This window comes from Monomorium pharaonis, chromosome 4, assembly GCF_013373865.1.
Source record: "Monomorium pharaonis isolate MP-MQ-018 chromosome 4, ASM1337386v2, whole genome shotgun sequence".
NCBI classification, from domain to species: Eukaryota; Metazoa; Arthropoda; class Insecta; order Hymenoptera; family Formicidae; genus Monomorium; species Monomorium pharaonis.
The window spans coordinates 21,044,642-21,071,520 of NC_050470.1; the positions used below are offsets into that span (position 1 = coordinate 21,044,642).

The following is a 26,879-nucleotide window of genomic DNA, read 5'->3' on the forward strand; positions in this document are numbered from 1 at the left end:
TGGTGTCCGTTACACTGTGCGCATCTGGGACGCTCCCCAGATGATAAATATTTATTTGTCCTTATTTATTTAGAAAAAAATAAATATAGACACATACTTGCTTGATAAATAAGTTTATCAAGTTGGAACAATTGGCCCTAAGTCCAATTAAAACTGATGTGTAAGATTTTTCCTTATTTCTCAGATCAATCTTTCCTCATCTAAAATGATACTTCACATTCTATCTTAATATTTTTATATTTATAGCTCGCAGCGATATCTTAGATCCAGGTATTTTCTACGTTTATAACTAATACGATAAAAATAGTCAAGTATAAAAACACGTTTTATATTTTTGTTTCTTCTTTTTGATTACGCATTAATATACACTGTCAGTAAAATTTACAATTTACACTATGTATATAATAGATTTTCAATATTGATAGTGAATTTTGGGGAATGCAAAGTCTTTCATTTTCTAAATATCTTCTTGCCGATAATATCGACCGTCCCGTTTTGTCTTCTTGGAGCCGACAAGTAGCGCTGCTATCAGCTCGTAGCGGTCACGTCTGAAGTTCGTATATAATTGTAACCAGGAGAAGGTAGGTTGATAAAGTCGCTGGGCACTATGCAATCGCGCGCAGCTCCGTCTGAGTACATTCGTACCCTGCGAAAATAAATGAGAAATATCTTAATAATCTTGATCACTTAATATTTACTACAATTTAATCGAAGACGTGATTTTTCGAAAGCAAAATCAAATAAATCCTACTGAATGAAATTAGATACAAAATATATATAGCACAATAGCCATTGATAAGAATATTCGAAATATTGTGTGCGCATACGTGCAAATTCGAGCACGTTTTCTAAGTGTACAATAAAGATTTAAGCTTTTAGCCGTAAGAAATTGATCAATCACAGTTGATTTTTACAAGAATACTCAACTGTGATTGGTCAATTTTTATTTAATATTATATATTAAATTAAGTTCAAATCTTTATTGTTAGACCAGGACTAATAGCGACTAATGCCGGCACTGAACGAAAGAAGGACGAAAGAAGGGCGAGGGAGGGAAGTAAACGGTCGGCGGCGGCGAGTCGTGGTCGGCGCCGTCCGTGCCTCCTCGTCGCGGGCATTGAAATCGGACGCGGGTGTCACACGGTCAGTGCTTGGCGCGGGTCGAGGGACCCGACGTCTCTTTTGCGGACGTTTGGTTTTTCGGCGCCGTGCAGACGCGACGTGTCTCGGCGGGGCCTCGGCGGGGCCCCGACACGATATTTGAATGGGCGGGGTCGCGGGCACCGCCGTTTACCGTGCACGATGAGGGACATGGGGCGACCTCGGTGTTGACTAGTGGGGAGCTGTCGCCGCCACCACCGTCGCCGCCGACCGATAGTCGGTCGGTTTTTCTCATCGGAGCGTTACGTCGCGCTACGCCGCATTATATTAAATGGCCGCGACTCGCGCGTCAGCTACGCCTACGACTATGACGTCGCTCTGAGACGTCGCGAGAGACAGAGAGAAAAAGAAAGAAAGAGAAAAAAGGGAACCCCGCAGTATACTCCTTGCTCCTCGCGGCCCGGCTCCAAAGGTAGGAATTTTTTCCCACCGAGATTTCGGACGCGCGCTCTGTGTCTGTCTCTGTTTACCACCACCCTCTTCTCCCCCTCTCCACCACCGTCTTGTCACACTCACACCATTGCTCTTCTCCGCTGTGCTGCTGCTGATCGCTCTCTTTGTCTCTCTACGTGGCTTTCCCTTCCGTTCTCTCTCTTTGTCCTCCACGCTCTCTCGGCCCCTCTTGCTCTCCTTACAACTTCTCCATTTTCCTCCGTCACTCTACAGGATGTTGCTCTATAGGATGTTCCTCGGCACCGCCGCCGACTCGCTCGACTCATCGACGTTCGAGGCTCGACGCGTTTTTCCGATGAAGTCTGTGGAATAAATTCCGAGATACCGTTCTCCAGCGGGGCTTTTTTTTAGATGGAACGTACACGCGTTGCGCGCTGTGCCCTCCTTTACGGGAGAGTTGTCGCTGCCTGATGCCGCGTTCAAGCCTTACCTCCTTCCTTTGTCTCGAAGGAGAGCGGTATAGGCAACCAGGCGAGCGGGCGCGCGGTGGTTCCACGATAAGAATGCTACCCGTATATATCCGCGGCACGAAAATTAACATGTAGCCACCATGCACCACGATCCGGCAAGAAAGGAGTTCAGGGAGAGAGAGGAAAAAAGTGTTCGTTACATTCAAGAGGGTTCCAGTTGCTTCGCTCCGTGCGCTGCACCTGCGACTTGTGTGTTTTTCTATCTCCGTCTCTGCCTGTCCTCCCCTCCCTTCGTCGCTTTCCTTCCTTCCCCTTTCTCCTACTCCCCCCACCCCCATCCCGTCCCACCCGTTCCAACGCACATCTGATCCTTTTGTCTGCCGATCGAGAATATGTGCGCGTGTGTACTGTACCGTACGTTTGTTTGTATACAAGTATCCGTTAAACGCGTGCATGCGCACGTCACGTACGTACATAGGTACTCGCGGTACTCGCACGTATACATACGTGTATTGTCGATGTCAAACCAATGATCAGGACAATCGTACAATTTTAGAAAATAGCTTTTTTAAAAACAAAAGAATAATATGAGAAAAGAAACAAATTCGTCAAGAGTTGCATTCAGAAACATTATTCGGGTGTCTCCAGTATCGTTTTATCCTTATTTAACATTCGACAAACAACAAAAATAAAAAGATATCCGGCGCTCGGGTGATGTTTTTGAACGCAGCCAAGAAGGAAAGTCTGGTTCGCGCATCTCGTCGCCACTTGTCGCACGTGAATATCAATGTTTAATACTATATTATATAGTACATATAACACTTTTCTTTTTGTAATTCTTTTATCTGTTTACATGTTTCATGATTGGTTTATGTAATATTTAGTTTAGTTATGTTCTTAAAACTTATATATATGAATTTAAAAAAAATGTATTTATTTTGCATTAACAATAAATTATAAATAAAAAGTCAATCAAAATCGATGCTTTTTTTACAAAAAATTTATGCTAAAATGAAAATAACATAAACGATGGAGAGAAAGAGAAAGAGAGAGAGAGAGAGAGAGAGAGAGAGAGAGAGAGAGAGAGAAAGAGAAAAAGGTATAATATAGCCACCCATTTATATTTTATACAATAACTTTGTTAATAATTCATATTTTAAATTAAAACTTAACGATATATAATATTCATTAAAGTGTTGTTCATTAGATTTTTGATTCAAAGGTATCAAATATTTACTATATTACGTATTACTTATAAGTACACTGCATAATATCTAAGAAAAAAAAAGATGATAATATGGCCATCATAAAATAAAAAATTGGTTTTGCTTAAAAAAATTACAATATTTTGTTACAAAATTATATATTTATATAAAATAAATTGTTAAGTTAGAAAAAACTCTAGCATAATTGTGAAGAGAGATAAAAGTAGACAGACTTAATAAAGGTAAGATTTTTAAGTTTATATGTAATCTCTTCTTTCTGTCGCAATAATAATTAATACATGTCACGAATTATTGGTTAATAATGACAATCGATATATCAAGGAATTTTTTGATATTATACCCAGCAAACACGTTTTGGCACGGTTATATCATTTTCTGGTCACTATGTAAATATCTTTGTTATATAACAGCGAGATGGCTTTGTGATGCAACCGTGACAACTTAATATAGTAATGACATTTTTGTTACAACTCATTATTATATATTTGTTACGTAACCCAGATCTATAAATTATATGTAACTAAATCACATCCATGTTTTGTTCCATGATTAAGACGTAACAAATACAAAATGTAAGTTACATCATAGAACCATTTATTGAAAGCTGTAAATTTTACATGATTTCGTTACGTCTATATAATGTGTACCGTGTTCTGTAACGATTATATCACAAAACTCTAAAATTGTTTGTTCTTTGAAAATGACATCACTGAAATGTAATACAATTCACATAAATAACGCATCAAACTCTTTAGTTCCACGCCAGCTGTTATGAAAGTTTGTCACAAAAATTTCGATACCTGATACCTGGATATAGTCCATGGATAATTATTTTTGTGCCAATGAATAGTATTTTCAACTATATTAAATGTTTAATAATTAGTGCATATATACAATAATTGTCGTGACAATTAGATTCTCACTTGACGCGATCCACTCCGCGTGTCTCCTTAATCGAGGACACATGTAAACAATAAGTTATAATAAGATAAGTATGTAATGTACTGCAATACGCGCGCGTATAATTTGTCTCTTTACCCTTACTTTCTTTCTTTTTTTTTCATCACTGCAGGTATTTGTTTTTAGAATATATTATATTCGTTAACGTCTATAATTTAATAATAAAAAACATAACCTCAAAATATTGTACTATAAAAATGCGGTAAAGTTTTAAATTATTCTTCTAGGTTCACATAAACTATATATATAATAAAATTATATTTATTTAACTGAGAGACATTTTCCACAGTTACAAGAATATAAATATTATATTTTGCAACGCTTACAAAAAAATTAAACTATTAAAATATTGTTCACAATTCAGTAAATTATTGTAATTAATCAGTAATATATTTCATTCTTAATATTGGTGCAAATAGTGTTTTAGCAATTTTAACTAGTTTTTTTTTCTCGGACAAGTATATCATATATCATCGACTAAATTAGAAAATCTCATAACTCCATTTTTGGACAAAATTGAGATTATGTGCATATTGATGTACATATAATATATTATAACGATATGCACATAATGTCTCAATTTTGTCCAAAAATGAAATTATAAGGTTTTCTAATTTAGCCGACGATATATACAATTACATATTTGTGAAGTCACAGTGCCAAGTTCCATATTACAATGGTTTCATAAATATTTTGTCATTGTTATGTAGTTGTTACATAACGATCATGAGATTTTTTTCATGTAATTAATATATCACCGTTACAGCAAATATTTTGTCACTGTTATGTAGTTGTTACATAACAATTATGAGATTTTTTCATGTAATTAACATCACTGTTACAGCAAACTGTGACGACAAATTTGAGAACATTCTTCGCTTCATTCGCGTAACATCCGACATAATTGTTACATCACAAGGAACCGGAGATATGTAATTTTTATATCTTTGTGACGTAAACGTGTTTGCTGGGTAGAAACGATCAAAAGTGATCATATTACTAGCACGCTTATGTGACTATATTAACAAAATCCTATGTCATTGTTTGACTTTATATAATTCGGAATGTGTACATCCGAATAAAAAGGTAAATAACAAAAAAACTCGAGTGTATATACATTTAAGTGATAATACGTTTAAATTTAAAAAGAATGAAGAAGTATGTGTAATTAGATGTTAAAATGTATATTAAAAAAGTTTCAAAATTCTCAGAAGTGAAAATGCCTTATAACAAATGTTAGGTACTGTGTATTGTCATATTGGCGCCATAATGGTAGGCTGTTAAACAAATGATTCCATTAGTAATTACTAGTATTCGTCAGCTAATAACGGAGATAATACGAGTTGCCATATTGTCTACAGTGGCCATAATACCACCTTCTCCTTTATGTATAATGTTTCCTTCAAATATTTTAATTTAAATAAAATTGACTTATTAGTTATTTTTCAAATGACCGATTTAATTACATCTTGCATATAATCAATTCAATATTGATACTTTGTGAATCTAAACAGAGTATAATTAAAAAAAAAAGAATCTTATAAATGCTAAGTATCAATGCCATTAAAGTGCTTGTCAATTTGTGAAATTACGCATTCTAGCTTTATATAAATAACTATGTTTCAAGATCGGCAAAAATGTAGTGTGTAGTTTATATAAACTGGAGATAGTAAAAATTATAATACTTATTCGGGATTAAGATTTGCTATAGATTGATATAGGTTTCATCTTTATCCGTTTAACATTTTCATCGATCCTATTATTATTGTTAAATAAAAAAAAAATTGGATTATCGTGGAATTGGATGTTGAGAGGAACGCAGACAGTGTCTTAACATTGCAGTGCACGTACATACCCGCATATATGACATGTACTTGTAGCGTATATATACGAGGGACGGGCATTTCCCATCTCCGTCTCGTCGGCCAGCATATCTCGTGGGCTTAACGTCGTGAAGTAACGACTGGCCGGAAGATCGAATGCGATCAAACGCGTACGAACGAGAATTGAATGATACTTGCGTATTTTCTCCTATACGTATGGAAGGTGGACGAACGCGGACAGCCGATCTTAGCAATTAACGGTACATCGCTGGGCGAGCATTTAAGCCGCTGACCCTTTAAATCCGTACGCGTGTGACGCCCTTCGATCGATTCTGTGTCGTGTGTGTGTGTGTGTGTGTGTGTGTGTGTGTGTGTGTGTGTGTGTGTGTGTGTGTATCTGTGTGTGTCGCGTGCGCGCGCGCGTGCGTGTGTGTGTATACCGGCCGGGAATTGCGTTTCTGCATACGGGGTGTCCTCTCAGCCATGGACGCTCGCTGATACTTCGATATTGGAGATGCTATCGACAGCTTTCCATTGATATTTTAGCATCGACGCTTCGTGAATCCGAATTGATGAAAATCTTGGTGCAAACAAATGCTTTTCTTTTTTATTCTTAATTATTTTTAACAACTTAAATTACGGTTAAAATAAATCATTTAGTTTATTATATAATTTATAGTCTTCGAATTATATTCTTTTGGGCTGAAATATTTTGGATTATTCTTTTGAGAATAAATATTTTCCTTAATTCTTAGTATATTTATGATTTGATAATTTTGTTCTGCGAATCACTTTTCTGTGAATAACTGAGAGCACTGTATTTAATTATACTATTTATGCATATATTTTTTAAACAAAATATAAATACTTTATAGAAATATTATCCCAAATAGCACACGATATGTATAGAACATCCATAGGACATTCTAAGAACAGAAACGTATGTCCTTAGTTCTATAGCTGTTTTTAGGAGGTCTATGTTATTAGGGAAAATATACGCTAATAAAAAAGAATACTTCATTTTAATAAATAGTTATTTGAATAGAGGAGAAGGTGGTGATATGGCCACCCATTTATATTTTATCTAATAACATTGTTAACAACCAATATTTTAAATTAAAACTTAACGATTATATTCATCAAAGTGTTGTTTATTAGATTTTAAATTCAAAGTTATGAAATATTTACAATATTACATATTATTTATAAAAATGTAGCAACACTGCATAATGGATTGAAGAGAAACAAGGATGGTAATATGATCACCACCAAAATCAATGTAAAAAATGTTTTATTTAAAAAATTCACAATATTTTGTTAGAAAATTATATTCATTAAATTGTTAGATGCAAGCAGATGATTATTCATTGTTAATTGAAATAAAAACCTTAATTAAGGTTATAACACTCACAACAATCGCAGAATAATTTCATCCTTGTTGTTTATCATATATTAAACAAGGACAAATAATGCTCATGAGCGTTGAAAGCGTTAAGTGGAACGCACTCAAAACATATTGTTGCATAATTATAGAAAAAAATTAAATATTACATAATACATACATTTACACGTAACCTCTTTCTTTTGTCGCAAGCATACATGTCACGTGAATTATAGATTAACAGTACAATCGATTTATTGAGGAGTTTTTTCAATATGGAGATTTCGAAAGTGACCATATTACGAGCACGCTTAGATTAGCTATATTAGCAAAATCCTATACTATTGTTTAGTTTTGTATAACTCGAAATATGTACAGCCGAACAAAGAATTGAATAACAAGAAAATACTCAAGTGTATATACATTTGGGTGATAATATTCACTGTTGTGTTTTGTCATAGGGCCGATTTCACCAACTCCGGTTACCTTAACCGGTCGGTTATTCCATTGGAATTGACCAATCGCATTTGTTAATTTTGCTTAACGACAAATACGATTGGTCAATTCCAATGGAATAATCGGCCGAGGTAACCGGAGTTGGTGAAATCGGCCCTTAGTGTCACTATACATATAACGGCATGCTACTAAATAAATGATACCATAAATAATTACTAGAATTCTTCAGCTAATAATGGAGATAATATGAGTAGCCATATTATCTGCAGTGGTCACATTACTATCTTCTCCTTTATTTTACTTTTATAAAATTTGTTATTAGTAGTATTCAAATAATTTTATTTGAATCAAATATCCTTTTTTGTCAGTGTATTTAAGCGATATTAAGGAATTTCTCATACTTGTAAAAATAATAAAAAAATATTATATATGTATATATATATATATATATATATATATATATATGTGTGTGTGTGTGTGTGTGTGTGTGTGTGTGTGTGTGTGTGTATATATATATGTACACACATAATGAATGATTATCCTGTGTAGAAGAAATGTAGAATAAAAAGTTAATATCTATTAAAAGCTCGTTGGATTTTGTGCAACTGATACTTACATAAATAAAGAGTATCGATCCAAACTATACTGATACTTACATATCTATTGCCAGATAGATAGTTGCATAAATAAGGTTATTCTTTTTAACATAGGTATTAATTGTATCTATTCAGTACACATTTAGACGAATTTGAAGTAGATTTTTATCCATTCTTTTTAATATAGGTATTAATTGTATTTATTTAGTTCAAATTTAGATGAATTTGAAGTAGACTTTTATTTATGCGATAAATATTCAATAGTTAGTATGCATACAAAGAAATCTTATTTTTTTAAATTAATGACTCAATGAATAGGCATTTTTATAGCTTGGCTTTTAGTATCTGCGGTTGATAGGATATCCGGTATATGTGTACATTCTATATAAGACTTATCAAATTGTCCAATACGTGCGTCACAACTTTGTTATGTGAAGAACTATAATCGAATTATTAAAATGGAGTGAATTATTAAAAACGGAGCGTACTAAAAGAATCAATTCCATGTTTACGAAAAAATTAATATAATCAGTTAATTAACAAGATTATAATTAGTTAAAAATAACTACAGAACCTAAATCGATAGGATCTTTTTACAAATATGTTTCTGAAAAGATCATAAAGTATAGATTTATAAAATAAGACATGTATTTTAAAGATATTTGGGCTTAATTTGTAATCATATTTATATTTCTTGTTGACTAAATTTTTATGCAAAATATACAAGTTGCAACGTATTGCTTGATATAACAGCAAAAAAGGTGATGAAAGGTGAACTTCATGATACACTTAGGAATTAAAAATTCGATTTGGAAAGAGATGAGCTTTGGTCTGAGAATGACCTGTCTGTTTTACCAATATGCAAGATTTACGCTCTGTTGTTAAATCGTGAATTAAAAACGCACTTGGGAACACGAATAAAAAATATATAAGTAACAACAACAGAACCGGGAAGCCTGGCTATTCTGTACAGCGCGCATACTTATAAATGCATAGAATTTTTCAATAGACGGGCCAGAAAGACCGGTGCACACATAGCAGCTTTTCCGAAGATCCGTCTAGCGGTTTACTAGTTAAGACTTAAGGGGATCCGGGAGTGACAGAGTTACCGACATTTTTTTGGAAACTTGGATTTTCGAATTGGAGTAACAGAATGCAAAATCCTTTTACAGGATTAAAGTACGCACAAAAATGAAGGGGGCGACGTACGATTTGTTCTGATAAATAAAAAAAAATTGTTATTTATTAGTCACCTAACGACAATATTTGCTTCATACAAAAAATCTATAGTTTATATGTATAAAATAATCACGTCGCCCCCTAGAAAAAACTCTCAGGAATAATATCGTGCAATTAGAAATAAGATTAGAATCCTAGAAAAAAAGATTCGCATTCCGCAAATTGGAAAATGAAAAAACGAAAATTTGGGTTATGTACACGTAAAAAGTCGATAAGTAGAGCAATATGAGAAAAATTTTTTTCGTTTTCAATATAAAATCCAATTTATAGATTAATATTAATATGTGTACTTTAATTCTGGAAAAGGATCTCTAAATCTATACAAGAAATACATATAAAATCTCATTAATGATGTGCACGAATGACTCTACCTTATCGACCTCGATCAAATTTCAAAGGCACTCCTGGATCCCCTTAAGCCTTTGCCACACGATACGATTTTTCATGCTAGATTGCATACAAGGCATCTTAATACGTGTCCTGATTGACTCAGATGATTATATCACCAATTGTAAGCCAATGAGGATACATAATAAGACGCCTCGTATACGATTTAGCATGAAAAATCGTATTGTGTGCCGAAGGCTTTAAATCGTGCAATCATAACTCCGCCGCTGTCTTCTTATAATTGAGCGATTCGGCAATTTCATCGTTAAAAAATAGATTAAAGAGTACTTAATATTCAATAAAAAGAATATAAATTACATAAAAAATAAGTAAATTATATAAAAAATAAGTAAATTATATAAAAATGTATTTCTTTTCATAATATTTCGCTGTAAAACTGAAATGTAGCTGTAAAATGTAACGTTAGCATTTATCATAGTATTTATTATTATTAATTTAATTATTACTATAAAAATTAGTAATGTATTAAATATATCAATAAAAATTATAATGTAAGTATATTATAAAAAGATTCTATAATAATTATATATATGTAATCTTACTCTCTAAATCACAATTAGTAAAAACTCGACCAAATCAGTGGAAATACACTGACTTTCAGTGATATACATACTGATTATCAGTGTATATATTTTACTGACAATCAGTGAAATAAATACACTGATCTTTCAGTGACTATACACTAATGCTAAAGTAAAAATTACTGAAAGACAGTGAATATTCACTGATTATTACAGTTATAAGTATGCCACTGCGAATCAGTGAATATCCACTAATTAAGATTTAGAGAGTAAGTTTTTAATACCTTTATGTGGGTGAAAATAAGTTAATTTTTTTTCAAAGAAAACGGCATGTCTCATTTTTTAAATTTTAGGTATTTATTGCTACTATTAACTGTTAAAACGGTTTTTTTATTATAAAATATTTAAAAATGGGGGAGATATGGCACTGTTTTTTGGGAAGGTTGTGACATGAGTTGTCAAACGACGTATCTTCTAGCCCCTGTTGTATTGGTCTGAAACAAAAGACGTAAAAAAATTTTAATTATTAACATTCATACGATGTGCGTAAATTAAATTCGCACGCTTTATCAAAAATTTTTAATTTCGTGTAAAATTTAAATTAAAAAAAAATGTGCGATTTCTTTAATTTTCATTTTATTCACTTTTTTTAGGTTTACGCACACCGTATGAATGTTAATAATTAAAACATTTTTACGTCTTTTGTTTTAGACCAATACAGCAAAGGCTAGAAGTTACGCTGTTTGAGAACTTGCGTTACAACCTTCCCAACAAACTGTGCCATATCTCCGCTATTTTTAAATATCTCATAATAAAAAAATACGTTATAATAGTTAAAAGTAATAATAAATAATATCTAAAATTTCGAAAATGTAAGACAAACCGTTTCTTTTCAAAAAATTCATAAAAATTGACTCATTTTCACCCGCCTAAAGGTATTTTCTTTCTTAAGAGAGTTTCTCTGCTCAGGCCCGGTACAATAAGTGGCACAGGGGTTCAAGTAAAGAAAAATATTTAAATGATTATTTTGTTGCCATCCTTTTTTTGCTGTATATGGTCTAAAGTTAATAATGGTGAATATAAGAAAAAATCGGCTATAAAGTATTATCTTTATTACTGAAATAATTTTTTTTTAAATTAAGAATAAACACTTTTTTCACTATTATACCACCCTTAGATAACTAAATACAACAATTTGAAATTCATGTTATATCACTAGCACACATTTACCACACTTACGTGCTGTATTACTTTGATTATTGTAAACTTTTTTTATCTTATCAATTATTTTAGTTGAACGAGCAAATGCATCGTTTCAAAATTTTTCCAATACTTTTCTGGACAGCTAAGATGTATTATTGTAAAGTTTCACTAACATCTGTTTATTACTTTTATGCTTAATACGACAATAAAAACTGAAAAATCCTGAAAATTCATCAATTTCCATAAGAGCCCATGTTAATAAAATATTTAATATCTAAATAACTAGCTAGTTCAGCTTTCTGAAATTTTGACAGTCAATTTATATTACTAATTTGAACTTCTCTACAAAGTTTCATGAAAATTTGTTCATTTTGATTTAGCAGCGGAACTTCCTTAAGGCGAATTTACATGTCTGCTGAATCAGACACTACAAGTTCTATCGCAAATATTTACCTGCCTAGCCTTAAAAATAGTAAATAATAAGAAACTCAAGTTTTTTAAATGAATAAAATCACGTAAAGACAAATATTTTATACGAAGAAAACCATTTATTTGTAATAAAAAACCTAATGTTGAATAATGTTGAATAAAAAAAATATTTTGTTGAATGAAAGAAATACTGTATTTGTAATAAGAAACCTAATGCATTTGAATAAGTAAAAGTACTTTCAAATAAATATCTTGTTAAACAAAAGAAAAATTTATTTGAACAATAAGAAACTCAATATTTCTGGATAAATAAAAATATTTTGAAATAAATATTTTATTGAACGACAGAAATAGTATATTTGCAATAAGAAACCTAATTCTTGAATGTATAAAAGGGCTTTTAAATAGATATTTTGTTAAATGAAAGAAATAATTTATTTGCGATAAGAAACTCAATATTATTGAATGAATAAAAAATACTTTCAAACAAATGCACTCCATTGCGTGTGCAAACTAGTTCGACTATCCGTCGCGAGGCAGCTACTTTGTCGCGTGTAAGATGCGCGCACTTGAGAGAAGCTTTATTTCTAAACCCGAGCAAATACATAGTTCCCGAAGTGAGAACACTTCTCACAAAAACGCTCAATCTGTCTTTTTTAGGACAATTAAAACGTTGGCATTCCAATCTGAATGTGATAGAATGATACATTATTCAAAAATCATTATTTCAAAAATCAAATAATCGTATTTGCTATTTCACGTAAAGTTTTGTTCGAACTATCTTAAGGGAGTTCCACTGTTAAATCAAAATGAATAGATTTTCATGAAACTTTGTAGAGAAGTTCAAATTAGTGATATAAATTGACTGTTAAAATTTCAGAAAGCTGAACTAGTTAGTTATTTAGATATTAAATATTTTATTAACATGGGCTGTTACGGAAATCGATAAATTTTCAAGATTTTTTAGTTCTTATTGTCGTATTAAACATAAAAGTAATGAACAAATGTTAGTGAAACTTTACAATAATACATTTTAGCTGTTTATTCTTAATTAAAAAAAAATTATTTCAGTAATAAAGGTAATACTTTACAGCCGATTTTTTTCTTATATTCACCATTAACTTTAGATCATATACAGCAAAAAAATAGAAGGCAACAAGATAGTAATTTGAATATTTTTCTTTACTTGAACCTCTGTGCCACTTGTTGTGCCGAGCCTGAGCAGAGGAACTCTCTTAAAGTGTATTTTTTTGCTTTTAATAAATTTTATTAAATCTACAAAAATATTTCTCTGTCTATACAGAAAAAAAGATTTTTTTGAATATTTTTTCTATTTTTGGATTTATTATATTCAAACAACATAATGTTATACAAAACATTATCTTTATGACTAAAAAAAAGTATTGTTTTGTTGTATTAAACAGTATTATTTGAACGAAAAATTACTATTCAAAATATTTTTTTATAAATCAAATAACACTTTATATAAAATATTAAATAAAATAAGAATATTTAAAAATATATTTGATTTAAGGAGTTGTTTCTTTCACTTAGTGTTTTATTCGAAACAAACATTAATTGAAATTATGACATTATCCCTTCGCGCAATTCATCGTGCGCGCGAACAGGTAATTCAACCGTTCGCCGTGAGGCGGCCACATTCTCGCATGTAAGGCTGGCTGCACACCAGTGCGATTTACATTGCGCGCAATGCGCGATATCGAATAAAAACTCTGCTTTTTCAAAAAAACAATGATGCGCATTGGACATTGCACATTGTACATTGTAAATCGCGTTAGTGTGCAGCCAGTTTAAAATGTTTACACTTGAGAGATAAAAAAGTTTTATTCATGGGTGTGCACAAATAGTTCTCGAATTTAAATCTTCTGCAAAAATGCTTGATCCATACTTTTTAGAACGATTAAGACCATTGGCATTTTAATTGGGGTGGCAATACTTTAATCATTTTAAAAAGTAGTGGAGCGAGCATAGAATAACTAGTCGTTGACATGACTCTCGACCAATCAACTCTCTCAGCAAAAATATACTTTGCACCCCATTGGCACAAGAACTCGCCCATTTATATCAAAAGTAGTATTGACTAACAAGTTTAATTAACCAAATATAAACATTTATTGAATAAAAAAATTATTTTATTGCTAATAAATATTTTATACTGAAACAAATTATTTTAATAAAATTATAAAATTATTTAACTTAAAAAATTAATATGTAAGACAAAAGATTAATTTGTAATAATGATACATTGATATTATTTGAAAAATTAAATAATCGTATTTGTTATTTTAAATAAATAGTTTTGTTAGATTATCGCAAAGCATATATTTCTGTTCTTAAGGGGATGCTAAACTGCTCGTCAAACTTGATCGAGGTCGATAATGTAGAGTCATTTGTGCACGTCATTAACAAAATTTTGTATATATTTCTTTTATAGATTTAGAAATCCTTTCCAGAATTAAAGTTTATGTATTAATATCAGCTTATGAATTGAATTTTCATACAAGAATATAAAAAATTTTTTCAGATTGCTCTTTTGAGACACGAAATGTTTACCCAATGTGTACTCTTTTCTATTAAGACGCCTACGCTCAATCTAAAAGCATAGTATTGTTCCTTAATGTTCATTTGTGTGGATCTGACTTGATTTATACGTACAAGATGCACAACTTATATCAACACATTTTTGACGAGTCCACGCCAGACGCCGGCAATTAAGAAATTTTTTTTTTATTTTTTATATAAATCGTTACGTCGCACACTGTTATCGTCTATACTTAATGTGGAGAAGGATTTTTAATTTTGTAAATGCAATAAAAAGTTGGACATTGGAACAAATTGATAATTCTGTCGGTTTTAAAAACAGACGACTTTAGGATCCCCTTAATAAATTTTATATAATCTAAAGAAATATTTCTTTCTATGTATTAGCAAATATTTTCTTTTCTCTAAGAAATATTTCTTTAGTGGAATATAACTGTTTAGAATTTTCTATTAAAATATTCGAATAATTACAACAGTTTTTTGCAAAATATAAAATTTACATATCTTTAAATAATTAAAAAATGTAAATTTCATTATAATATTCCATTATTATATTTTGGAACAGTAAGAATTATATTACAATTACAATATTTTTCACATATGTTGAGGAAATTAATTCTAGAGAAAGTATTTATTATAGCATAAAGAGGCTTAGGGATTATCAGTAAATTTTATATGAGATTTTAAGAATTCTAACTATGCCTTTACATAGCTATTTGGCGTGGTTTCACGTGTACTCAGGTGATTCAAGACGAAGCAACCGAGGAGTTAGCAGAGCTGGGACAAGAGAGATCCCTTTCGTCCTTTGCGTAATACGTTATACAAAGGACACTCGAGCTTTCACGGTAATCATTATACGGTAATTGGTATATCTTCATCCGCTTCATGGGAAAACGAGTTCGTTGCAGGACTCGAGTTCGTCGAGTCGATGGAGGTCTTATCTGGTTGGAACTCGCGAATTATAAACGCACTCAAGATCCTGAAAGTTTCATGAAAAAATAGTCTTTGTAACGACAGCCACTCATAGACAGAAATTATAGATGTGTGGCGCGGCGCGTGTTCTCTGCCTCCTCCTACTTCTCCTCGCCGTTCTTCTTACATTATGAAGCAAATTATAAGAGCCACTTTGCGCGACGCGGACGCGCTCCGTGTTCGCTCCTCGCAGCGTAATAATTTAGCGGACGATGGATCGCCTATGGGCGCGTCGATCGTTTGCGAACTCTCTGCGAACTCCGGTGCGATCGAACACCCCCGTGACACAACCACTGTCCTTTCGAATGGAGCGGGTGCATCGATGCGCAACGTTCCATTTGTGAAAAAGGATACGAGGAAAGGTCGACAGACGGCTTTTGTGTTAAAATATGGGGCTTGATAGATTGAAAAATCTTAAAGAAATATAAGAGCAACAAAATCATCTTTAAAAAATAAATGTATTTATTAAATTGTTGAAAGAATTTCTGTTGTTAAGTTTGTAATATATCTCGCGTTTTAGAAGACAACGTACAGCAATCATATAATATTGATAATATATTGTACATACATAGACGCGATACGTATATTCATACAGAGAAAATTTTTCTTTAGAATTTATAATACTTTCAAAATTATGATAATCACCTCTCAACTTGGACAATATTTAGAAGAACTTTATTTTAATTTTACTTAAATTTCATTAAATTTTATTTACTAAAAATAAAATTCTTTATGTTATCCTTTGGCTCTGCCATGATTTTAAAAATAAATTCTAAGCAAAAATTCTTTCCATGTGTATAATTATGAAATATTCGTTGATTTTCCTGATTTTCTTCTAAATTAGAGAGAGAGAGAGAGAGAGAGAGAGAGAGAGAGAGAGAGAGAGAGAGAGAGAGAGAGAACATAAAATAGACCTCCATTATTTCGCACTCTTTTACAGCACGATAGTTACGGTCCTGCACGACGCTCTGAAATTACAAAGCACCCGCAAGACGGTATGAATACCGTCCCAGAATTATTCGAAGCGACGTTCCCTTCGAAGTCGACCTGCGCATCCACCCTCTCCTCCTTCTCCCCATCTTCTCTTTCTGCCCTTCCTTCAAAGTCTCACCTGTCTCTGAAACGAATTCTCTGAACGCGCATACGAGACGCTTGACACGCGACAATGACCCAACTTTACGAAGACTGAGAGAAAAATCACATCAAAGTTTTTTTGGGGTATAAAACTTTTAGTATATAACTTTTGTGTTAATAATATAATCAAACCGATAAGATCTCTAATATTTAATTAATTCGGCAATTGATTTTCTTATCGAAAATGTTAATAATTTCAAGTTATTGGCCGTAGTAAAAATTATAAAAAAATATATAGTATCGTTATTGACTTCAATAGTAAAACCGCCTTTTAATAGAAAATTTAATAGATGTTCTTTTTTCTTCACTTTCTGCGAATTGATTCTCTGATAAACGCGGAAGATGAGAACACTTTATGTGGGTCGATTCATAAAAAGTGAAAAATGCCTATTGATTCCTGTTTATTCATAGCTACATATAGAAATGTAGTTATGTGAATAGATGTAAAATAAATTTAGAAATAGAATAGGAAATTCGCCGCATCTACGAAATTCTTAATTATTTTACAATCGCGTTAATTGCAATGTCTGACTGTCTAAGCCTCGGTATATATTTCTTCTTTCTTTATTTTTGTGATATGATACGGTGGACAGTTACGGTGGTTCGCCGAATTCGAGGGATCCTGCGATTCGATCCTCGGCCCTGAACGGTTCGCCGCTGGGCGAGAGAGTACACTGCTCTAAACCCGCGCAATAATTTCCCCCTTATTAGCTCGTCGCCCGTCGCAATCGATCGAACGTGGATCTCCGTGATCTCCGGTACTCGTCGCGCGGTGGTTATGGCAACGCGCGACTCTGCCGTCAGATCTCTCTCGCGAGGACCGATGGCGACGATAGAGACGGGACCCGCAGCATGGGAACCGCATCGAGAGACGGCGCATACATATATACGGGCGTCCTGGCATTAGAGCCACACGCGACGTTCTATCTTTCTTCTTCCCTCTCTCTCTCTCGACTCCCTCCTCTTTCGCTCTCGGTTTCTCTCGTGTGTCAACACGTTTCCGACGCCCACGATGAGTGACGCATGCGCTTCGCGCAACCTTATCAGTCCTTCGCTCTATGTCCCTCTTTTTTTTATATACTCCCATACTCTCCGTCTCTTTCTCTCGCTCTCTTTCGAGATATAAGGTGTTCCACCTTTTGCATTCTGAATTTTGACGACAGAATTTGGAATAGATCTTTTCTTAGGCGACTGTGAGGATAATTTTTTTTAATTTTACAAGGGATTAAAAATGTAGCGAGATTCGTAAAATAAATTTTGAAAATAAAAAATAAGAAACATGTTTTAACTGCAATTTAAACTATTTGAACAATGTGTAGATACGTGCGTCAATGTAAGCTTCTATACTCAATAATTGAATTTATTGACATTAAAGAATAATTCTAGTAAAATAAAATATATAAGGACGTCAAGAATTGCACGTTAAGAATTGTCATTGTTGTAAATTGTTAGTGCACGCAATAATAGAGAATGCACGCAATAGTAGAGAATGTTAATTTGTGTTTTTTTTTATCTTCTCTTGCTCTTTCTATATGTTGCTTCTTTCTTTTTCTCTGAATTCTCTCCTTGTCCCTTTTCCGGTTGTTTGCCAAGTGTGTCCTTGTCTTTTCTACGAGTACTTTTCTCCGTGTCGACGAGTCTCTCGACTAGGCTAGAGAGCGCGGAATTTTCCAATTCACAAGGGTGCATAGACGATGCGGGTCGTCGACACGGCAACATCTTCGATGTCACTCGTCGGCGAACGTGGCTCTCTCTGCTAGCAAGAAAAATTTCATCGCCTATTATTAACGGAGATACTCTTTTATCGATACGGCCCTGTTCCGAAAACGTAAACTCAACTTGCTCCCTTTCTATTTGACCACTTTTTCTCCTTTCTTCTCTTTCTTTATCTCCCTCTCACCAGTAGCGGATTTTAATTTTCAGAAACCTTATTCTGTGACTTGTACTTAAAATTTTTTTTTTCGAAAACTATTTTAATTGCTATTTCATTTACTAACAAATTATTTTGCTGTAATATTTCACGTTTTTGCGTTACTATAAATATGATATATCTTTTATCTTTACTCACAATAACAAAAATACGTTAAATTTCTACATCAATAGCGTTGAAAATTAATTTATAAGAGATTAATCATATAAAATCATTAATGTCGATAATACGAAAGAAAAAATAACGATATGTAGAGTTCCGTAAAATGTTACTTCTCTGGTAGCTTTCAATAACCGGGCTCGAAGGCGGTTTAACGGTAAATCCGGCACTGGTCCTCTCCCTCCCTGTTTCTCTCATGCTCACCGTCCTTACATTACACCGTCACCCTCGTTCGTACGCGATACAGTCTTTCCCCTCCTCTTCCGTTCCCATTGCGCGCGCCAATTTTCCAATTGATAAGGGTGCATAGTTGATACAGAGTGGAGCAACCCTATCCGTCTGCATCCCGCTTTATCTTTCTTGCTTCTCTGCTATCTCTCTTCGCTCGCCTTCTCTACCTACCTCCTTTCGATTCTCATCTTTGTCCCCCTTTCGCATATACTTTGTGAAACTCAGTGCATGGCTCGATTATTTAAAATGTTGACAAACGAACTATATTATTTGTCACTGGAGAACGCATACACAAGGCGCGACATCACAAATATCTTAACGCACAATATTGTAACTGTTATCTTGTAAGATGCTTTTCTACGTCCCCATCGATGTATCATCATCGGGAACACAAAGCGAAGCTTTTATCCTCTCTCTCGCCGTAAACGGCACGAAATCCGCATTATTTCGCACGCGATCTTGCACATAGACATAGATTTTCTCGAGGAGATCTTACGTGCGTAGATCTGCCCAATTTTTCTATAATGCTCACGAATAAATAGCGTCGGGATCGGGAAGTAAGAATATATCCCCGAGACGTTTTGCTTGTCTTTCTTTCAAGGTATAGCGGGTGACTATAATATGTTTCTGCGTGCGTGACGACAATGGAATACGGAAGAGAAGGGAGTGATACTAGGACACACACACCTGCGCATTTTCCCCTTTATATTGTATTATTAATCAGGTTAATTTTGTCGATGTATTTTCTTATCGGTTTTAATCGCTGAAAATGCATCGTGCATTCAGGACACGAACGAAATTGGAGCTCACGTCATCCGTTACGGCATTACCCATACAAAACAGAACATTTTTAACTTTGCAATCTTTGTGCAATATTGTTCAAATATTGCACAATGTTGTTGCAAAACTGCTGGAATGTTGTTATATTCTGTGCTATATCGGCACAATATCTCAATAAAACTAAAGTCTGCATGAAGAGACTAGAAACCAACGAGAACCGTCGACCAGTCGGAAAACTCGGTTATCGATCCGGGATCTCCGATAAACACACGAGGTAGCGAGCGAAGGGAGAACTCGTTCCTACCGAGCGCGGACCGTGCGCTCGTTGCGTAAAATTAACAGTCATGTTCTGAAACTCACTTTCCCGTCTGGGATTTCGGTAAAGAGAGAAAGAAAGAGAGGGAGAGAGGAAGGGAGGGAAGGGGGGGAGAGAGAGAGAGAGAGAGAGAGAGAGAGAGAGAGAGAGAGAGAGAGAGAGAGAGAGAGAGAGAGATAGGAGAGAGAGAGAGAGAGAGGAGAGAGAGAGAGAGAGAGAGAGCGAGAGGCGAGAGAGAGGACGGGAGAGAGAGAGAGAGAGAGAGAGAGAGAGAGAGTGAGCAGGGGAAAAACGGAGAGGGAGAAGACATCATGAGAAACGCTACGAAAGGTATAGAATAAAACCGCGGCAAGCGGTGAAAAGTGTAGAGAGGAGGGGGAGACGCCTCCTTTTCCTTTTAACGCAGAAGTAGCTTTTCTTTAAAGCGCAGCATGCGCGTTTTTATAAGGACGGATGTCCGGGGAAAGGAGAAAGAAGAAGCGACCTTTTCTATCAATATCGAATTTGATGAACCGCTTAATACGCTATGTCTATAAACGAATCGTAAGAGTGTGTGTGTGTGTGTGTGTGTGAGAGAGACAGCATCTTGAGCTTTGTCACCCGACGTGACGCACTCGCAGCAGCAGCTGCGTCGCGCGGTACTCGACCCGCAGCAGCGCGGCGTGTTGATTTTGGCTTAACTTGGAGTTATCAGCGCGCTCAGTGTGCTCGGCCATGATAGCGCGTCTGGCCTTTGAGCGTCTGGTCTCGTTTACGACGAGAGAGAACGCAGCGCTGCGCAGCGGCGGCCGCGTGAGCGTAGTACGGCAGTTCGTATACGTGATATTACGATACGAGATATAATTTCGAGTAGAAGAGATTCTCAACGCCGATAACAGCGCGGATAAAAATTCCCGGGAATGAATTTTGCCTCGCGTCCGCGGAGCTGAAAAGCGAACGTGCGCGCACGCGGTAGTCTCTCGCTCTCGACATTGTTTTGCGAGTTCTGGCCGAGAGCCGCTTAACGATCACGCGGCGCGGCTCCGCACGAATCCATACTTTTTTTTATGCACTGTAAAAAATGGACAATGGAAAACTACATGAACGACAAATGCATGAAAATTATACATTCCATTAAATTTATAATTGAACACGGTAATACAACACACCGCATAAATTGTATAAATTTTACATTTGTTCATGTAATTTTACATAGTTATTTTTACAATGCAGAATAAATTTTGTTTATTTCAGATTTTTCCTCACAGTGAATAAACCATCATAGCGTGAGTTAGTAGAATTGAAAAGGCGCATGCGTTAAACCGGATTTAAAACAAGTAAACAAGCGCGAATAAACACGAATAAACAATTTGCTTCAACACTGAGAAAAATATTTATTAAAACAAATGTAATTCTTTGAATTTCTTTCTCTTAAGTAAAAAAAAATATGTTAGATTTGTTTGTTAGATTTGGAGATGCTGGACTGCCTCTCAAACTTGATCATGGGGTTGATAATGTAGAATCATTCGTGCACATCATTAATGAGATTTCTTTTATAGATTTGGAAATTCTTTTCCAGAATTAAAGTACACATATTAATATCAATCTTAATATCTATTAATATCAAATTGGATTTTATATCGAGAACGAAAAAAATTTTTTCATATTACTCTACTTATCGACTTCTTCCGAATCTGCATTCACACATATGAAGTTTTCAGATAAATTATTCTCTTATACCAAAAGCTTTTAGCTCATTTCTGGAAGCACATTATTATTCTTTCCTGTAATGACAACGGTGCATAACAGTTATTTTGTACGTATAGTCTTTAAAAATTAGTGCTGCAGATTAAAGTCACGAGACGGCTGCACAAAAGTATAATTTTCTCATTTTTTTCGTTTTTTACATGAACTTGCAGTTAGCCATCGTTTGTTATTGTCTATATTTTAATTCTGGAGAAGAATTTACAATTCTATGAAATCCATTAAGAACCAAGCTTATCCGAAAATAATTAGTGTTCAATCAGTAAAACAGACAATTCCAGCATTCCCTTAAGAAAATATTTATATGATCAAAAAATTATGTTTTAAATATATAAAGTAATTTTTTAAATTTAAACCTTTTAATTAAAGAAGATATCTTTAATTTGTAATATTGAAATGTAAAAATAAAAAATAAACTTTTAAATATAAAAATTGCAGTTGAATAAGAATATATGTATTTAAAAAATAAAAGTCTAAATAAATCGTTTTATAATTATAAATAAATAATTTATTTATAGTAAAAGAATTAGAATTTTATGTTAAAGAGTTCTTTTATTTAAGCAATTAAATAATTTAAAATCAATTAAGTTATACGCGACATTATCAATATTAGGCACAGAGAAGTTTCTCATAATTAAAAAATCAATAAAAAAAAGATGCAGCATTATAAGCCTCTTCGATGTTTTTAGGAAATTATAATAACGTTTTGAAATAAATCCCAAAATTGAGCTTCATAAAATGAAAAATAAAAGTAAATAATGTGTCTTTTGACAGTGTAATATATTAAATACTTTACTAGCATATGAATACGTGTTCAATAATTTTATAATTAGTTTAAATATTATTTGACTATTTTAAATGTTATGTTGATCAAAAATAGTCTGAAAAATATACAGATTTTTAAATAACATTTTTTAATTTACAAAACAAATTTATTTAATTCTTGATATTATATTTGATCTTTTAAATTTAATAGGAAAACTTTTCAATAAACTAAATATTTCTTTATTTAACATTTGTTTTTTAATTGTAATTATTATTTTTTTCTGTTTCTATGCAAATATTTTAACAAACATTTCTTTTAATCAACAAAATATATTAATTTGTTTTGAATAAATTGTGTGAATTTTCGACCACCTGATCAATGAATTAAATACTTTCAATAAGTTTTTCTTCTACTCTAACCGCCATATTAGAGTAACAATTTTAAATGAAAAAAAAAACATGTTTTTTAATAAAGTACACATGAAATTTAAAGCCTTCAAACGTCTTATTTTCACTTAATAAATTTTGCATAGATACTTTTGTCTCACTTAGTATTGAATGTCCTATGTATAAAATTATGTAGTGAGAAAAATAAACAAAATTTATACAAAAATTTAAATAAATTTAGTTAACATTTTTCAGTTTTGATAAAAAATTACTGTATACTTCAATTAAAATAATGTAAGCAATACAAAAAATAATTGCATTTTTTTTTAATTTTAATTGTTTCTGTTAAAAATTACAATCGAGTTTGAAATACTTTACATTTCACAGATAATTGTCTGTTTTATTTCTTGTAGTAGGTAATAGATAATAGATCCGAGTTAATAAATTTATAAATTCAGATACGTGGTTCTTCAATTAAAATTCAAATCATCCGGATAATTTGGATATCCAAAAAGTCGAGTTTATTATTTCTAAAGTATTAACAAATCTGAAGCGTATTTACAATCCTAAATTTTGAACTTTGTAATATTTATGAATTTTATTTTGTTCAGTTCAAAGGTTGTATTCACATAATTCTTTCTTGACTTTTTTTTCTTCCCATTTGCTTTCCTGCGCGATTCTTTGCCATTATTTTTGCTATAGTCTACGAGAAAGAAAAACCGCTGATTTTTCCTAGACAAGATATTAATTATATGAAGTAAGAGATCAAGGATTGAAAACTAATGTAATTTTAGGGAAGTTGAATTCGTGAAGCAAGTTTTATAAATGAAAAACGCTGTGTCTAAATAACCGCGGATAAAAATCGTGTCGCGGCCACGCGGGAACCTAATCTCATCGAAACGATAGCGATTTCAAATAGTCGCTTCATCGGTATCTTCAAGGTATCCTTCGCGCGGACGGGCGCGTCACAGAGTGTATTTACTCGGCAGCTTCTTCAGGGCTGTGTCAGCGGTGTTCCCCGGATCGTATGGACCCGTGTGGGTGCGGCCTTTCGGAGGTAGGGGCCCTCACTCGCCAGCACGGCGCTCAACGGCGCTCTCTCTTTTCCAGAGTAGGTCCTACCTTTTTTCCCTTTCTTTTTCTCCTCTCTTCCTTTCGACGGTCCCTTCGCCGCGCTTATGGTTCAACATCAGCACTCCCTCCCGTAAGATCGCCCCTATCTTCCATCCTCTCTGTTACCCTCGTAGAGATATTAAGCCCCGTGGCGTCCCAGGGCTGTATTCGTAGGGATGGAAGAGAGAGCCTTTCGGGGTCCGGGATCGGTCCGCAATGTGAAAAGTATCCATCGCGCTGTCTATCTGAGAAAAATAGTTTTGTGTTACTTATAAATAAAGAAAAATCTCTAAAGTTTCTGTATCTATCTTAAAACATCAATGCTGCTTGTTTTTAATTTCCTTACGTACAATGCGAACGATAGATCCAAACATTATTAAATAACACTAAATACTGGAAATTTGATCTTAAATGTGATTTTTCTAAATATATAAATTATTTATACATTGTACTTGATTTTACGCGAATTATTAAGGTCTTATTATAATTTGATTAAAAGTAAAATTGAAATCTTCTAATTAAAAAAGCATTTAAGATCTGATTTCTATAGTATTTAGGACATTGTCAGTAATTAAGCCATTGATCTACGGTAATAATACATAACTCTTATCGTTACATAAAATTGGTTCATGTGATATCAATAGAGTTACAATGAAAAATATCAATAGCTTCTATAAAAAATATATTTATTCACGTATTGTTTTTGCAACATAACGTGCAGGGTAAAAGGACAGATTTTTTTATTATGTCTTAAAAATTTTGTATTTGTGTGCGGTATTTGTTTTATGATTATTTTATGTTGTAGAATATTTTATAACTAAAGTCGCGAAATTTTGTATGTCACCTAAAACAAAGAGAGAGATAATAGACTATGATATATAATTTTGAAAGTAACAAAGTCGGAATTTTCATATTTACATTTAAAACGGGATAACTTAGCGATTGATCTAAAAATGCGCTTCACTTCTAAATTGATTATGAAATAAACTTTTTGGAAATGAATAATTTCCGGAGTAACGGAACATCAGTTTACTTTTTCTCGCGCAATAAAAATCGATTTTTAATTTATCTTTATTATCTATTCTAGTCCTTTTCCTGGATTGGAATTTATACATATAATAGCTTTGAATGAAACAAAATAATTCGATTGGAACGATATCATCTAATGTAACAAAAAATGTAAAGAAAAATAACGACTTAAAATTGGGAATGTTGGATTCGAAAATGAAATGGCGCTAATTATAAAATTGCTAATAATAATTTCCGTTACCTACTAATTAATTTATGATTAACTGGCATGTAGCATATGATTTATGGAGTTTTGGATCCGGTAACATTGCACGGTTTGACAATAGAACGGTTGTGTGGCGTGTTATTTGCATCAGCGATGGTAAATATGTGTACATATATCGAGTGGAGATATATTTCGGTAATAACTTGGATAAGGGAGTTTGTAGCGTCTGTTCCAATTGTTGCGCCATTGCGGCCTCCACAATTCGACTGGGGTGTAATATCGCTTTTACGTATACATATATAGTATTCTACTTTCTAGCGATCTCGCCGCTCAGTTCCCACGAGTATCGACGAGAACCGCTAAATTTATCCACCATCAAAGTCATTAAATATATCGTCCTATAATTCCACGAATGGTGATATGTTTGATTTAATGACACATTAACTTGAGGGTAATTAAAATAAAACGCGATATAAAGTAAGACGTGTACATGAAAAAAGTCAACAATTATTATATTATATATACGTATATATATATATATATTATATAAGAAAAAATATAACACAAAAATAATACGATAACAGGTCAATATCGAGCCAAGACAAATCTTACTAATAACAATATAATTTATTCAATAAACATTATATAATTATAACCGCGATTAAAAACCAGCTGTGTTAAAAAATGTTAAACTTCGAAACTAATGTCTAATATAAGGTAATACAAAATATTTTTTCTTTATGCGTTGACTTTTCGTTGTAGCCTGATTAATTTGACGGTCTGTGAGTTCCACTTGATTACTGAAATGTTTCTTAAGTCTGTTATTAATTTCATGAAAAACAAGATTCAATGGATAACCATTGTCCAATAATATATTGATGCAAAATTCGAGGTTTTTTTAACCAAAAATATGGATCTGATAACATAACTGCTCTATCTATTAGACTATAAATTGTTCCTATTTTGTGACAACGGAGATGATGCGAGAAAAACGACAAATATCTTCCCGAAAACGTATCTTTATGGAACCAATCAATAATGATCTTGTTGTTCTCGACTCTCAACAAAAGATAAAAAAATATAAAATTTTCCTTAAAAAAATTTCTCTAAATTACAATCAGTAAAAATACACTAATTTCAGCGGTACATAACTTGCCAATTAGTGAAATAAATACACTGATCGTTTAGTGATTATACACTAATTCTGAAGTAAAAATCATTAAAAGTCAGTGAATACTCGCTAATTATCACAGTTACAAGTATACCAAATCAGTAAAAATACTCTAA

The 26,879-nt window shown here is 33.1% G+C and overlaps 2 protein-coding genes across 6 annotated transcripts in view; one reads left to right on the forward strand and one right to left on the reverse strand.

Moving 5' to 3' along the window:
• Positions 1-312: 312 nt before the first annotated feature.
• On the reverse strand, positions 313-26,837 carry LOC105839123. Of its 5 annotated transcripts, XM_012685193.3 has the most exons (3): positions 2,045-2,989; positions 1,678-1,916; positions 313-646 (listed from the first exon to the last, which is right to left on the reverse strand). In XM_012685193.3, exons 1-3 carry the CDS (start codon positions 2,498-2,500, stop codon positions 529-531), a joined length of 813 nt encoding a protein of 270 aa, XP_012540647.1. In that variant the 5' UTR covers positions 2,501-2,989; the 3' UTR covers positions 313-528. The 5 variants fall into 5 exon arrangements, 4 of the variants coding, with proteins under 4 accessions (XP_012540647.1, XP_036142305.1, XP_036142304.1 ...); XR_004963109.1 differs by lacking the exons at positions 1,678-1,916; positions 2,045-2,989 and adding an exon at positions 24,368-26,837; XM_036286412.1 differs by lacking the exons at positions 1,678-1,916; positions 2,045-2,989 and adding an exon at positions 6,066-7,867.
• The window catches only part of LOC105836958 (RING finger protein 44), a 91,975-nt gene continuing 65,771 nt past the window's right edge, over positions 676-26,879 (forward strand). Inside the window, exon 1 of the mRNA XM_036286409.1 lies at positions 676-1,573. The gene's annotated coding sequence lies outside the window, so the exon portion shown is untranslated. The remainder of the gene's footprint in view (positions 1,574-26,879) is intronic.

Bases quoted from the DNA above. Each gene is read 5' to 3' on its own strand.
- LOC105839123 (XM_012685193.3), bottom strand. From the start codon at position 2,500: ATGTACGTACGTGACGTGCGCATGCACGCGTTTAACGGATACTTGTAT. The intron at 1,917-2,044 runs GTAAGGCTTGAA...TTTATTCCACAG, and splicing joins CTTCGAGACAAAGGAAGGAG to ACTTCATCGGAAAAACGCGT. The intron at 647-1,677 runs GTGAGTGTGACA...TTATTTTCGCAG, and splicing joins CAGCGGAGAAGAGCAATGGT to GGTACGAATGTACTCAGACG.